The 12,551-nt window shown below is 42.7% G+C and overlaps 1 protein-coding gene across 8 annotated transcripts in view; it reads left to right on the top strand.

Annotated features, from left to right (window-relative positions):
- Positions 1-239: 239 nt before the first annotated feature.
- Positions 240-12,551, top strand: part of COL12A1 (collagen type XII alpha 1 chain) — a 99,873-nt gene continuing 87,561 nt past the window's right edge. For 2 of the 8 annotated variants that reach the window (XM_074538368.1, XM_074538371.1), the window contains exons 1-4: positions 486-661; positions 833-932; positions 3,468-3,575; positions 11,813-11,929. In XM_074538368.1, coding sequence (XP_074394469.1) covers positions 3,503-3,575; positions 11,813-11,929 — 190 coding nt within the window. In that variant the 5' untranslated portion in view covers positions 486-661; positions 833-932; positions 3,468-3,502. The other 6 variants (XM_074538373.1, XM_074538374.1, XM_074538370.1 and 3 more) reach the window with 4 other exon arrangements.

A 12,551-nucleotide genomic window follows, 5' to 3' on the forward strand; every position in this document is an offset into this window, starting at 1 on the left:
TCGGAGGGACGGTCGGTGCGGCCGTGCGCCCCGTCCCTCAGCCCGGGGAACCGCACCCGCCCCGCCGCAGGCGAGGGCTGTCGGGAGGAGTGTGTATTTAATGCAGGTTTAATGTATGTATAGCTGCATACGGTTGAGGCTAGACACACCTGAACCGTGACACCATGATTATTATCACCTTTGCCCTCAAGGCTCCTGGGAGTGCCGCACTCCCTTGCAAGAAGATTGTGCCAGGGACCAGCCCAGCCTCGGGTCCTCCGCGGGGGCGGCGGGGGCTGCGTGGAACCCCCCGCCCGGGGACACCCTCCGCGCCGCCGTCCGTCGAAGCCTGCCCGGAGACTCAATTTTTCCACTGCCCTCCCGCGTCCTCCCCGTTTGGGAAGCCTAGGGGAGGGAGGGAGGGGGCGGCGGGCCGGGCCCCTGCCTCCGGGCGCGCTGCCGCCGCGGCTCCCGTCTCATGCCGCAGGAATGCGCGGAGGTATGCGCCAGTTTCCAGAAGTGGATCCCCTTCCTTGCTGGAGCACAGCAGCGCATATATCACCCGGTGGCAGCAGTCCACCTTCCCTGAAGTTTCGTAACCGCTTACGAGGGTAAATTGAGAGTTGGGAACAGCCCTCTATTAAGTAGCAGATTGAGAAGAGGCTCTTCCCACTTGGAGAAGGCAAGTCTTCCCAGACAGACCCCTCGCATCGGGAGCTACAGTAATCGAGACGCCTCCTCTGCGCTCACTGTTGCCGCTGCTGCTGCTCCTCATTCGCCGCTGCTGCTACTTGCTGCTCCCTCCACAAGGTGCCCCCGGAGCTTCATCCTTAATCCTCCTCCCTTTATCCAGGTTCGACGGCTGCGGCTCCCGCCGCTGCGGGCACCACCGGAGCCATCGCCGGAGGAGCTGTCCCGTTACGGACCCCGGCGCCCTGCGGCCACCCCGGAAGGTCTGTGTGTGTGTGTGCCCGCGCAGGAGCGGGGTCCCTGCCCGCCGCGTCCCGCGTCCCGCTCTGTCCGCTCGCACCGCGCACGCAGCCCCTGGAGCTGCCGCGGGATGAGGACGGAGCGTGTGCGCGTTGGGCATGCCGGAGCCGGCTGCAGCTGCGGCCGGGCGGGCCGAGAGGCTCAGGGCAGAGCGCCCCGGGGCTGCTGGCTGCCAGCCCGGGAAAGGCACGGGGAAGCCCGGCGGGATGCGGCCCCCAGCGCTGCCCGCGGACGGGTGCCTGGGCAAAAAGGCGGGCAGGGGCGGAGGTGTCCCGGAGACGGAGGCTCAGGGTGGCCGGAGGCTCCAGGCGGAGCCTGCTGTCAGCGCCCAGGGCGCCTGCAGGCATGCTACCGCTGCGGCTTTGGCAGGAGCTCTCGCTTCCCTCCCTTGTGTGTGCAGCTGCCGGTGATGCTTTGTCCTGCTTCCAGTTTTTTATATCTTTGATAGGCTTTTCCTGCGCTTTTTTTTCTTTTTCTGTTTACGTTAGTTTTTTTCTTCTTGAAAGTGTTAAATGTCATGCATTGTGTGGTTTAATGCTTTGGCTAAGCTTTTGTAGGTTGAATTAGCCTCAGATAGGATTGGCAGTGTGAAAGCCCGGGTTTGACTTTTTCTAAGTGGTCTCCAAAGATCAATGAGAAAACCTTTAGTACTGACACAAAGTCTGCTGCGTCCATGCTGAGCCAGGAGGGGTCCTCTGTCACCTCCAGGGTTTCTTTCACACACCTAAATTTGTGAGAAGGAAACAGTGTTTTTAGGTTAGCAAATTAATGCTTTGGCTGAGGTGGTGTATTTCATGAAATAAAAACGTGTATCAGGAATGGAAGACCTGCAGCAGTGGAGAATTCCTAGATGCCTTTGTGAGATGATTAATTTCTGTTGCTTTTCAAAACGATCAAAAGATGGCAGTCAAAGCTTGCACGAGCTTATCAGGACAAAATGTCCTTTAGCATTGAATTTAGGCGATCTTTCAACTCACTGCAGGATATTGTAGATCTGCCCAGGGGCAGCCGTTTCCCACGCAGAGCAGTGATACGATTTTGGAGCTTTCAGAGCATCTTAATACTAACCTTGCCCTTTCTTGTGTTAGTGTCATTATGGTCAATATTGCTCTTGCTTTTCTGTTTAGCCACTGGAACTGCCATTAGACTGAAACCTTTACTTAGATTTTTGTTGAGATTTTGGTATTTTCGTGTGCAGTCAAGGCGTTTGGCTAAGGCAAGTATATACAGCTGCTCAAATGAAGCCTATTAAGCTCAGATCAGTAACTGGGAAGTTCCTGGATCTCCATAGCGTCTTCCCACCAAATGTGCCTTGCTGGGTAGTTCTTTAGATGGTAGAAGAATATAGTTTTCCCTTTTAGTTGTTTCTGCAGACTAATGATTTATGTTTTCTTCTTTTGTTTTGCTCTTGGAACATTCCTGATAAAATTTGTTACCTAATTGCTTTTGGAATTGTCTTTCCCCCAGCCTAATTATGATATATGATGCATGTATGACTTTATTCATACAAATTGCCACTCTCCTACTTCTTGAGATAGAAAATCTGAAACTATAGAAACACTTACATGCATGTGTAGGTTCATACTAGACTTTACTTAGACAAGGAAATAATTTGGAAAGTTTTGCTAGAGTAATTGGCAGTAATTTTACATGAATTGGAGCATATAGGTATGAAGGTATGGCTGTTTGCAATTAGGAGCCACTAACTTGGCCTAATCTCACTTCTTTTGCTAGACAACCAGCAGTTGGTGTGAGACTCTTATGCCTGTCAGCTTTATATAGTGTATTTTAAATATATTTTCTCTCAGGACATGTAAATGAATTATCAGATGTTGAAACATCATGGCTAGACAGACGTGTCAAATTTCAGATGTGTGTTACACACACTTCTGTATAACCTATTTCAGACTTTCAAGAAATGAAGAATAGCGCAATTGTAGGCAGAACCCCTCAAAAAAGTTTTATTACAGTTTCCAAACTGCCTTGAGACCAGTAAAACAAAGCTAACTAAGTGGTTCAACAGTTATGAAAAAGGAGCCGATTAAAATCCCCAGCTGAAAGAGACATTTAGTTGATCCAAAGCAGGAATGACCTCTGAATTAGCTATCATCACATTCAGCGATGAAGTCATGGAGCTCCCTTCTGGCTGCTGCCTGTGCGGAGGCACAGATCTTCACTGCGCTTCCCTGATCAAATTAACCCTAACTGGGTTAAAGCTTCGTGTGCTTACTGTGATTGGAAAGGGTTCAGCAACAAAAGGCACATTATAGCGAGACGAGACTCCCCAGTTAGTCACACAGATCTTTCGTCGTCTTGGACAGCTTTCAAGTCTAGAGGTTTCAACCTGGTCCCGTGGGTGGGGGCTGGGGATAAGGGAACAAAGCGAAATCCACGGTTTGTCTTTTTTATGTTTCATGAATACACCCACGCAATCCTTTAATCCACATGTATCATTTCCTTCTCGTTTCTCCCCCTTCCTCCCTTCCCCATCATTGCAGATTCATTCATGTTGTTGTGATCTGAAAGGGCAGAAATGAAGACAGCGCTGTGCTCGGCAGTCGCTGCTCTGTGTGCAGCCACCCTCCTCTCCTCCATCGAGGCTGAAGGTAACCTTCTCCTCCCTGCCCTCTTGCCCTGGTGCCCCGCTGACCAGCAAACCTCACAATCAGCCTTGAGCTACTGGCTCTCTCCCTCTCTGTTTTTGAGTGTGAATACTTCACCTTCTTTCTTTCTCTCCTTCAGAGAAACGCCTCTCCTTCCTTGCCCAGCTCCTTCTGTGTTCTGTTTCTCCCGGCTAGTGGGCCGGAGCGTAGCTCCCTCTCTCTGTCCCTCTGGTGTGCTGTCCGCACCACCCCACAGGCAGGACCTGGGCCAGCCGCTGTGGCCACCCGGGCGCAGGGCCCGAGGAGCCCTTTGCCGCTGGCGGGCAGCCCGGCGTGGCCGGGGCCATGGCTCTGCCCCCAGGATGGACCAAGAAGGGCTGGTCTCTGGCTTCGTTTAGTAATGTTGAGAGAGGACACGGAAAACCTACTACTCAACAACCTGCAACTTTGAAATAAAATGCTCCAACAGAGTCTGGCTCTCTGCGCCTGTGTGTTGTGTCCGGCCGGCCGCCTCGCCCCCGCCCCACCGGCCTGCCTGCCGGTGCATCGGCCTCCCCTGCTCGGCGGGGCGACCCCCGGCTGAGCTTCGGGGAGGCCGGACCCTCCCTCAGGGACACTTCAGCTTCTGTGCTGGGTCTGACCCGGGGAACACGCCTGGGAGGTGCTGCCAGCGCTGTGACATGTGTCATGGGCACTGCTGAAGGGAAGGCTGGGCCAGGCCTTGCTGTGGCAGCCGGGGCTCCAAGGCTCTGGCATGCAGGTGGTACCGTCACCTCCAAAAAGGCTTTCCTTTTTCTTCTCCTCCTCAGCCCTCAGCGCAGTCTCTCTGGGAGCTGAGGCCCCTGTGAGCCCTGGCAGCATCTTGCCTCCAGCTGAAGACCTGGGGAGACCCATCTTCACTGCCACACTTGGCGCAGTGTGGCTCAACATGGCCTGGCCTGGCCTTTGCTCCCCAATGGATTAACAGCAACAGTGTCCTGTACCTTCAGTGTGAGCTGCTTGGCTCTTTGGTCATAGTCGTGGCGCTTCTGCCAGCTGTGGCTTCCAGGGGAAATAAAAAGGCTGAACGTCCTGCACTGAAATGACTTGATCTGACCTCTGGGAACTGACTCCATCATAGGTGTGAACTCTCCTGGATTTACTGGAAAAAGCCAGAAGCCAGCAACTGATAATTATTATTTATTTTTTTTTGCATTCCTTTCTGTCTTGAACTGAAAAAAATTCCCTCATCATGGCCTGCCACAAGCTCCCTTGTCTGGACCTGGTCACCTTGGCTGATCTCTTCTAAAAGCATGGGGTGTCAGAGATGCCTCTGCGGTGTTTGGCCCCCAGGCAGTAGTAATAGTGCTCGCCTGGGGCTTGCAGATGTAAAATACACTGGCTTTCTGGAAAAAGATGGCATTTTTGCCAGTAGTGCAACATCTGGTCACCCTAGGAGAGAATCAGTCCACTGCCTTCCTCTTGTGCTGTGTTGCTGTTGGCAAAGGAACCGAAAAAGGTCATTTGAAGTCATTTCAGAGCTGCATTTGAAACGCAGAACTGCTGTGCCAGAGAAAGCAGAGAAAGTGTACATTTTTGATGGAGGAAGGGAGTGGATGTGTTTGTGCATTCTTCCCCATCTTAGAAGGGATCTCACTCAGAGCTGGACTAGTATTGCTGTTGTCCTGTGCTACGATTTGCATGTGTGGAGTATGTTATTTCGGAATGTAAGCAAAGGTGTTTTATTTAGCTATAGTGTAGACTAAACCAGCCATAGCTTCAGCACTGGTAAAGCAAGCTACAAAAATGTATTTGGAGCAACAGAGTTATAACAGCATAGCTGGATGACCTTGATTAGATGTTGGAGGATGCACTATTGCCAAGGAAAAGAGTGGATAAAACCTGATCTTGAGAGTTGCAGAGGGCTCTTGGACAGAACTTACATTACTTTGCACTCAAAAATGTTTGATAAATAAAATAACTAATTTACAGTGATCTTCTTTCTATGAGAAAATTCTCCTAGCTCCAGAGTTTTGAAGTAAGAGCAGGGAAGTGTGGGGTGAAAAAATGTGGTGCTGAAAACGGAGTGAGAAATAGTGGTGCTGAAAATGAAAGTTCAAAACTAGGACTGCCTTAGAACTTGCTGTGGTGGGAATTGCTTTTGTAGAGATTTTTACAGTGGACTTTTGTTTGCACTATACTGATCATTCTTCTGCACTGTTTTAATTTTGTGCTGCAAGATTGCATAATTTTTTAAATTGCATCTTATTTACTTTAGCAAGTTATTTCCTTACTTACGTATTTACTTTATTTTGGTGTAATTGCATCTTAGATCCTGTTTGCTGAACTGACTTTCTCCTGTGAACATTTGTCCCTTGGTCTTATTTTTCCAAATTTCAGATCACTTTGTGGCAAAGCTATCCTCCCCCACTAGTCAGTCCTGTGTCTCTTTTCTTGGTTCTTTTTGACTCTCCACATACCATTCACAGGATATGCATTTTAAAATTTCTTTCCCAAAGGTGTGGGCAGACACTTGATAGGATGAAAAGGTGAGAGGAGAATAAGAGAGAGAGCCATTTAATGTGATGAAAATTCTTGATATGACGTGGAAAGATGGGGTTAGAGCAGAGGAAAGAAAAAGCTTTGTTTTATTTTCTGCCCTCCTTCAGCTTTCGTTTTTCAGTCTCCCCTGGGAGGAGATCTGGTGTTTATCTGATGCTGCTGTCCATAGATTCCTGAACTTTCCAGTATGAAACTAGCTCTTCATCAGTATCACAGCTGCTCTGAAGTCCTTTGTGAGAGCTGTGCTCTGCTGCTCTTGGCAATGAGCAGTGAGCTGCAATAATGGCTCTAGAGCTTTTCTACAGAGGTACAGCAGAACAGGAGTTTCTAGTTGGGCAGTCACTGTAGGAGTAGAGGGGGGAAAGCCCACATATAGTCTAAATGCACTCATGCCCTTTCACTGGGGAAGTTGTTTGTTTATGGTGGTCAAGGAAGCAAATCTCTTTTCATGCTCAGCATTTTTGCTTTTTTTTTTTTTACAGTGAAATTCTTCTTGTTTTATTTTGCAATCCTTCTGATATCTCTCTCCCAGCTTAAACTCCCCGTATGTGATTCTATATTTTATACTTAGACATAAAGTTGTTTATACTTAAAGTTTTGTGCCTTTTTAGTCCAGCACAGCAATACTCCAGTGCATTCCATGTCTGTCCACATGTCAGATTTTTTTTCTGTTACAGTATTTTTTTCATCTGTGATCACAAAGAGCCAAAGGCTCTTATTCTAGTCATAGTCAAGTACATTGGCATGTGAAGAATCTATTAATTATAACCTCCAGTTACTGCTGTGATGTTTTCATGGCTTCTGTAGCATATTATGTTTCTTAATACAGAGGGATTTTCAAAGGCACAGGAAAGAAATGAGGAAATCATTGGTTTTGTGTAGCCTAACTGAGCTTCTGAAGGGGCTGACTTTTCAGTTTTTCAGGAATTGGTTTTCTAAGCTGGAGGTAGGGAAGGAGGGCATCACTAATCCAGGTGTGGAACCTTTGTATTTTGCATAAAAAGGTTTGTCTGGTGAAAAATCTGTTACCAGGACACCAGTGTAATAAGTGACAAATAATTGCAGCATAGCAGTTACAAAGGATTAGAATTTTTGGCTTGTAATGAATCTGCATTGAGTACATTAATTTTCATTGACTGAATAATTCAGAGGTGATCTGAGATAGCTGAAACTTTTGAAGTTTTGAAACTCATTGGTAGAACCATTATTTTATTATCTTTTGATGGCAATATCTTTTGAGAAAGAAGCTGCTGATTTCCAAGTTCCTAAATAGAGAGCCATGTAGATTGACATGTGAAATTGAAATTTCTGTATACGTGAGGGTGACTTTACTTTTTCCTGCTGCTAATTAGAAGCAAAATATGCATGCATGTGTAAGTGTATATACACATGCATATACATATATGTGCACACAAGTGTAAAATTTGGTAAATATTCATATATACAATGTGTGTATATATATAGGTTAGGTCGAGATATGTATGTCTTTATTTGTATAGGTATATAGTTTTAAAGGAAATTTTTAAAGTGCATTTATGAGCTTTGCATCTTCAAATTTGAAGAAGTTTCATAAACATATATAAAATTAAAAAATGCAAAGACACAGATGGCAAAATTTCTGTGTTGGGATTGTCAATGAATACCTAACAAGTCTGAGAACTGCTCTTTTTAGAAGTTGCCCTTTACTACATTTCTAGGCTGTAGGTCATTCCAGTCACATTGACAAAGCAGGCTTCAGAGGAGCTTAACTGGGCTCATGATCTAGTTAGTTGTACCAAATTCATGCCACTTCTGAAAAAAATAGTAAATGAAGAGTTCTGCCACCTTCCAGCCTGAGGCCTTATCACTGGGATGGTAAGGCTGAGCTTACTCTTCAGCTTCTGTAGATTGTATGATATTTTAACATGGGCTGGCACATTATTTTACATGCTAATTATAGTGTGTCTTTTCTAGTGATGGAATCACAAAATATTTTTCACATAGGGATTGTGGATGGCAACTACTTCCAACTTATATCACTTCTAAATCTGGTTCTAGATATAAATTACTTGATATTGCAGTTACATTTTATTTCTATCCTTTTAAGGTATTCGCTGGGATCCTCTAGCAGTCACATTGTGTTATCTGAAAAAAGCTGTAATTTTTTTATATTTCCTGTGAAATGATACAAGCTAATATAAGACATGCAAGACCTGCATAGCATGAGAAAGATGCTTTGCCCTCTTTTTTTTTTTTGTTTCTGAAATTATAACCTTATTACATGTGTATATAACACAAAAACTGGCAATGTTTTCAGTACATTCTGTCTGATTTTTTTCTTTTGTTTTTCTTTTGTGGTGCATAATATAGAAGATCCTGTTAAGGAAGTGATCATAACACAGTTCCAAGAGTGGTCAAAATTAATGCTGTGGAAGCATGATTGTTGTACAGCAGGATATGTTTTTGCTACTCTGGAAACCTATAGGGGAGCCATGCATTTCTGTGCATCCAGGATTGGATCATAGTATGAAGGCAATACTACAACACCATGACACATTATGATCATGACCCTGTAGCTTGACAAGTCAGTGGGAGGTTTGGCATGGATGTTGATGGACACAGGATCAGCAGTGTCACTACACTAAGAATAAGTGCAACTTCACTGCTGCAAGTAGCCTGACATCAAGACTGCTTGCTGGAGTTAAGCTGCACTCACACATAAGATTCTGTTGAGTGAAATTTTAAGGTTTGTCCCTGTAAAGGGGCAAACTCCTACTACAACAAGGGGCATTTCTTTGCTAGACTCTGGTTTGATTCAGTATTGCAAATGTATTATTTTTCCACTGGTGAATTCCCTTCTAGAAGAAGAATTTTAATGAGATGGAGTAACAGTTGCCCTGTTTTATTATCACAATACGGTTTTTATCATCTAAACATTTTTCTGTACTTCAGATCAGCTTACTACTCTCAATCATATGACCATGGTTTGGTCATCACCCCACAGCTGGTTTCACTTGGGTGAAATCTGACCCCTGTGAAGGTCCATGGATGTTTTGGAGATTCTGTTTGAGTATCAAAAGCCATCTGGAAGACATTTTGATGACATTGGATCCAAAGAGCTTTTTTTTTTTTTCACTCAAGAAAGATTCCTTTTTGGATTTCTATGAGAGAAGTATTCCGTGGTTGAGTTTGATAAGCCAGCCATAGGCTGAGAATGAATGGATTTAAGTACAGCAATGAAGGTGGGGATTAGGTGTCAGAAATAACTATGATGATAAAGGCAGTGAGGTTTTGGAGCGATTTCTGTGGGAAGCTGTCAGTCTTGACAATAGTGGAGGTCTTTAAGAATGATCTGAGGAAAACATGTCGGGAATGACAGAGGGTGGCCAATCTTGTCTTGACCATGGGATGGACAAGGGGACCTTCAAGTTCCCCTGCAATGCCATTGTTTATGATCACCTGGATTAATGGATGCATCACTCATGTGTCAATGTACTATTCTTGTTACCTGCCAAGACCCACATTTGAATTTTCATAAAAAGGAAAACCATTCTTTAAAATGCTCAAGACTTTTCCTCACAGTCAGCTTTTTCAGTTTATCTGGAATCCGGTCATTTGGATATCAACAAGCTGGGCTGCTGCTGTCCTTCAGCAGTTAAAGCCTAAAGTCTCTGCTGCAACATGCCAATTTACTTGCAAGGTTGGTGGTGCTACTTTTTCCATGTACTGAATTTTTTTAAAAGCATGCTCAGGTCAGTTGTCTCTGCCTTTGCATTAAATTTGTCCTGAGCCATTGCTACTGAAACAATATTTTATAATGATATTCTTATCATCTAAATGTATTTTACTATTAACACATGTTGCATGATTTTGATACTAAGTAACTACTCTGCCATCTCTAGCATTGTGGTGCTCATAAACTGATGAATAAACTGTGCATGCAGGTTAATGGGCTAATCTCACTGCCTGTGTATGGACAACAGGAAAAATAACATTTACTTCAGTACTAGTGTTATCTATTGTATCACTATTATAAAGCCATATTATCCTCTGGTTGGAAATTACAGAAAATTAAAAGGAAAAAAATGTCATATATTTTTAGCTCAGTTTTACTTTTTGTAATTGGACAGTGCCTTTTCATAATTAAACATTCTAGCATTTACTACTTTATCTGCTTTTAAAATTATATTCAGATCTGATATGAAATCTGACATATGATGGAGATCTTCTATGAAACAGAAGATCTTTCTTTTAAAAATGCCTGCAAAACTCTCTTACTAGTAGTTAAGGAAAGTATGGCTGGATCTAATCATACTTTGTAGACCTATTTAAACAATAATATATAATACACCTACCATGCACTGACAGTGAGTCAGTAAAATACTGCATGAATAAGCATGACAATTTTAAAAAGAGAATATCATTATAAAATATTTATTAAATGTCTTTGTGTAATGAACCTTGTACATGGAGGCTTTGTCCATTGTGGGAAGCTAAAAAACCAATAATCAACATTTCATTTATGTATGCATGATGCTGCAAATTAGCATATATAAACTATTTCTTTCTGTACTGTTCAGTTACTTCTGTCATCAGCTCCTACAAATTTTATTTGCAGTCATTTGTTCAGTTCACTGGTGCCCTCTTTGCCATTTTCTATAAATTCTGTAAAATAAATGTCCTTAAATATATTTTGATGTTGTCTTTTCATAATTAACCATTGTGTTGTTTGGAACCATACTGGCATTTTATGTTAAAATGCCACTATTAGTATGGGTACACCTGCTGCAAAGGGAACATGAAAACAATAGTTTACACCTTTGAAATTGTACAGAAATCTGGTGTAAACAGGTAGAATTTATTTTTGAGAACTTTGCATCAGCTTGAATATTTTGGCAAATTGCAACCACTACTAATGCCATTTATTACTCCCTTAGTTCCTAAATCCTTTGTTGCTATATGCAAAGTATGTCACTTTAGTGGCTTCTAGGAACAAAGGGGTGGAGTTCTCCATATTCTCCATATTTTGGAATATAATGATACATCAGTGTATCATTATTGCTGATATACATTTTGCATGTATATTCCTATCTAGACCCTGACAGAAATTGTTTTACTGAACATTAAATGCCCAGTCTTTTCCTGTATTCTTTAAATAGTTAATTTTCTCTGCCAAGTTTCTAGATTCAGTGAAATTGATAAGAAATATCATATGCAGAGACTATATTTTAAAAGCTGATCAATTCTTTGATGTCTAATTAGAAGAGTACTGTGTTCTCCACATCCTAAATGATCTCATGATATTGTAAGCAGGTTGTGATTTGGCATGCTTGTACGGATTGCACCCAGCATGTAAAAAAAATTTCCTTTAATTGTTATGTGAAATGTTTGCATATGTGGTGATTATCTGTGAACTCATTGTACATGTATCCAAATGTGTTTTCTATTGTGCTTGATTTTGCTGGCCATTCTTGAATGTCTTGGCAACTCAAGAAACATATGTTCTGTGCTGTCCTCTGTAATGCATATACTCTTTGATGTTTTGTCATATTTTGTCAGCTTTTATTTTACTCTTTTTCCAACAATATATCTTTATATTTGTTGGAAACAAATTTATGCAAAGACAATTTTAGTAAGCTTTGCTCAACCTTGTTTTATTTATTCATTTGCCAAAACTTGGTCAAGATTTTAAACATCTACCTGGTATAAATCTTTTGCAGTTAATCCACCATCAGACTTGAATTTTACAATTATAGATGAACATAATGTTCAAATGTCATGGAAAAGGCCACCAGATGCAATAGTGGGTTACAGAATAACTGTGGTTCCAACAAATGGTGAGTTCTGTCAACTTTTTAAATGTGATTACGTTTTGAAATGTTGAGTTTATTTTTGCCTATATCTAACTTAGGTATGAGAGTAGCCATTAAAATCTTTTGTAAGCTGGTGATCAAGGCTGGGTAGCTGCAGAGGGCATAGAGAAAAACCAGTTTTTCTTCCAAGTTAGAGCTATTCTTGCCTTAGTGTTTACCATTTTGGGACTGCAAGTTTTGGATGCCTTTGCTTTGTAGGGAGCAAAAAGGGTGTAGAATCATCACTCTGCTCCTCTTCTGTGCTTTCACCCTAAAGTTCAAAAATTGTATTGTGCTATGTAAGACAGCCATTATTCTATTTCACTTTTAGAAATAATCAGTGTAAAAGTGATATTGAATGAGAACAGGACATGATTTATTAGATGATAGTATATTTTGTATGTGCATATCAAGTTTCAAATTTCCTGGAATTTATCAAACACTTTAGCGTTTTTTTTCACTATTAAAAAAATCACATTGGCCTAAAATTTCATGTTTCAATATTTATACTTCATGAAAACAGAAAGTGTACAATTCTAAAATTATTGGATTTGAGATAGGTTATTGCCTATTGCATTTTGTTTTACAATCAGCTTACCAATATTGT

Source organism: Zonotrichia albicollis, chromosome 3 (genome assembly GCF_047830755.1).
Source record: "Zonotrichia albicollis isolate bZonAlb1 chromosome 3, bZonAlb1.hap1, whole genome shotgun sequence".
In the NCBI taxonomy this organism is placed as follows: domain Eukaryota; kingdom Metazoa; phylum Chordata; class Aves; order Passeriformes; family Passerellidae; genus Zonotrichia; species Zonotrichia albicollis.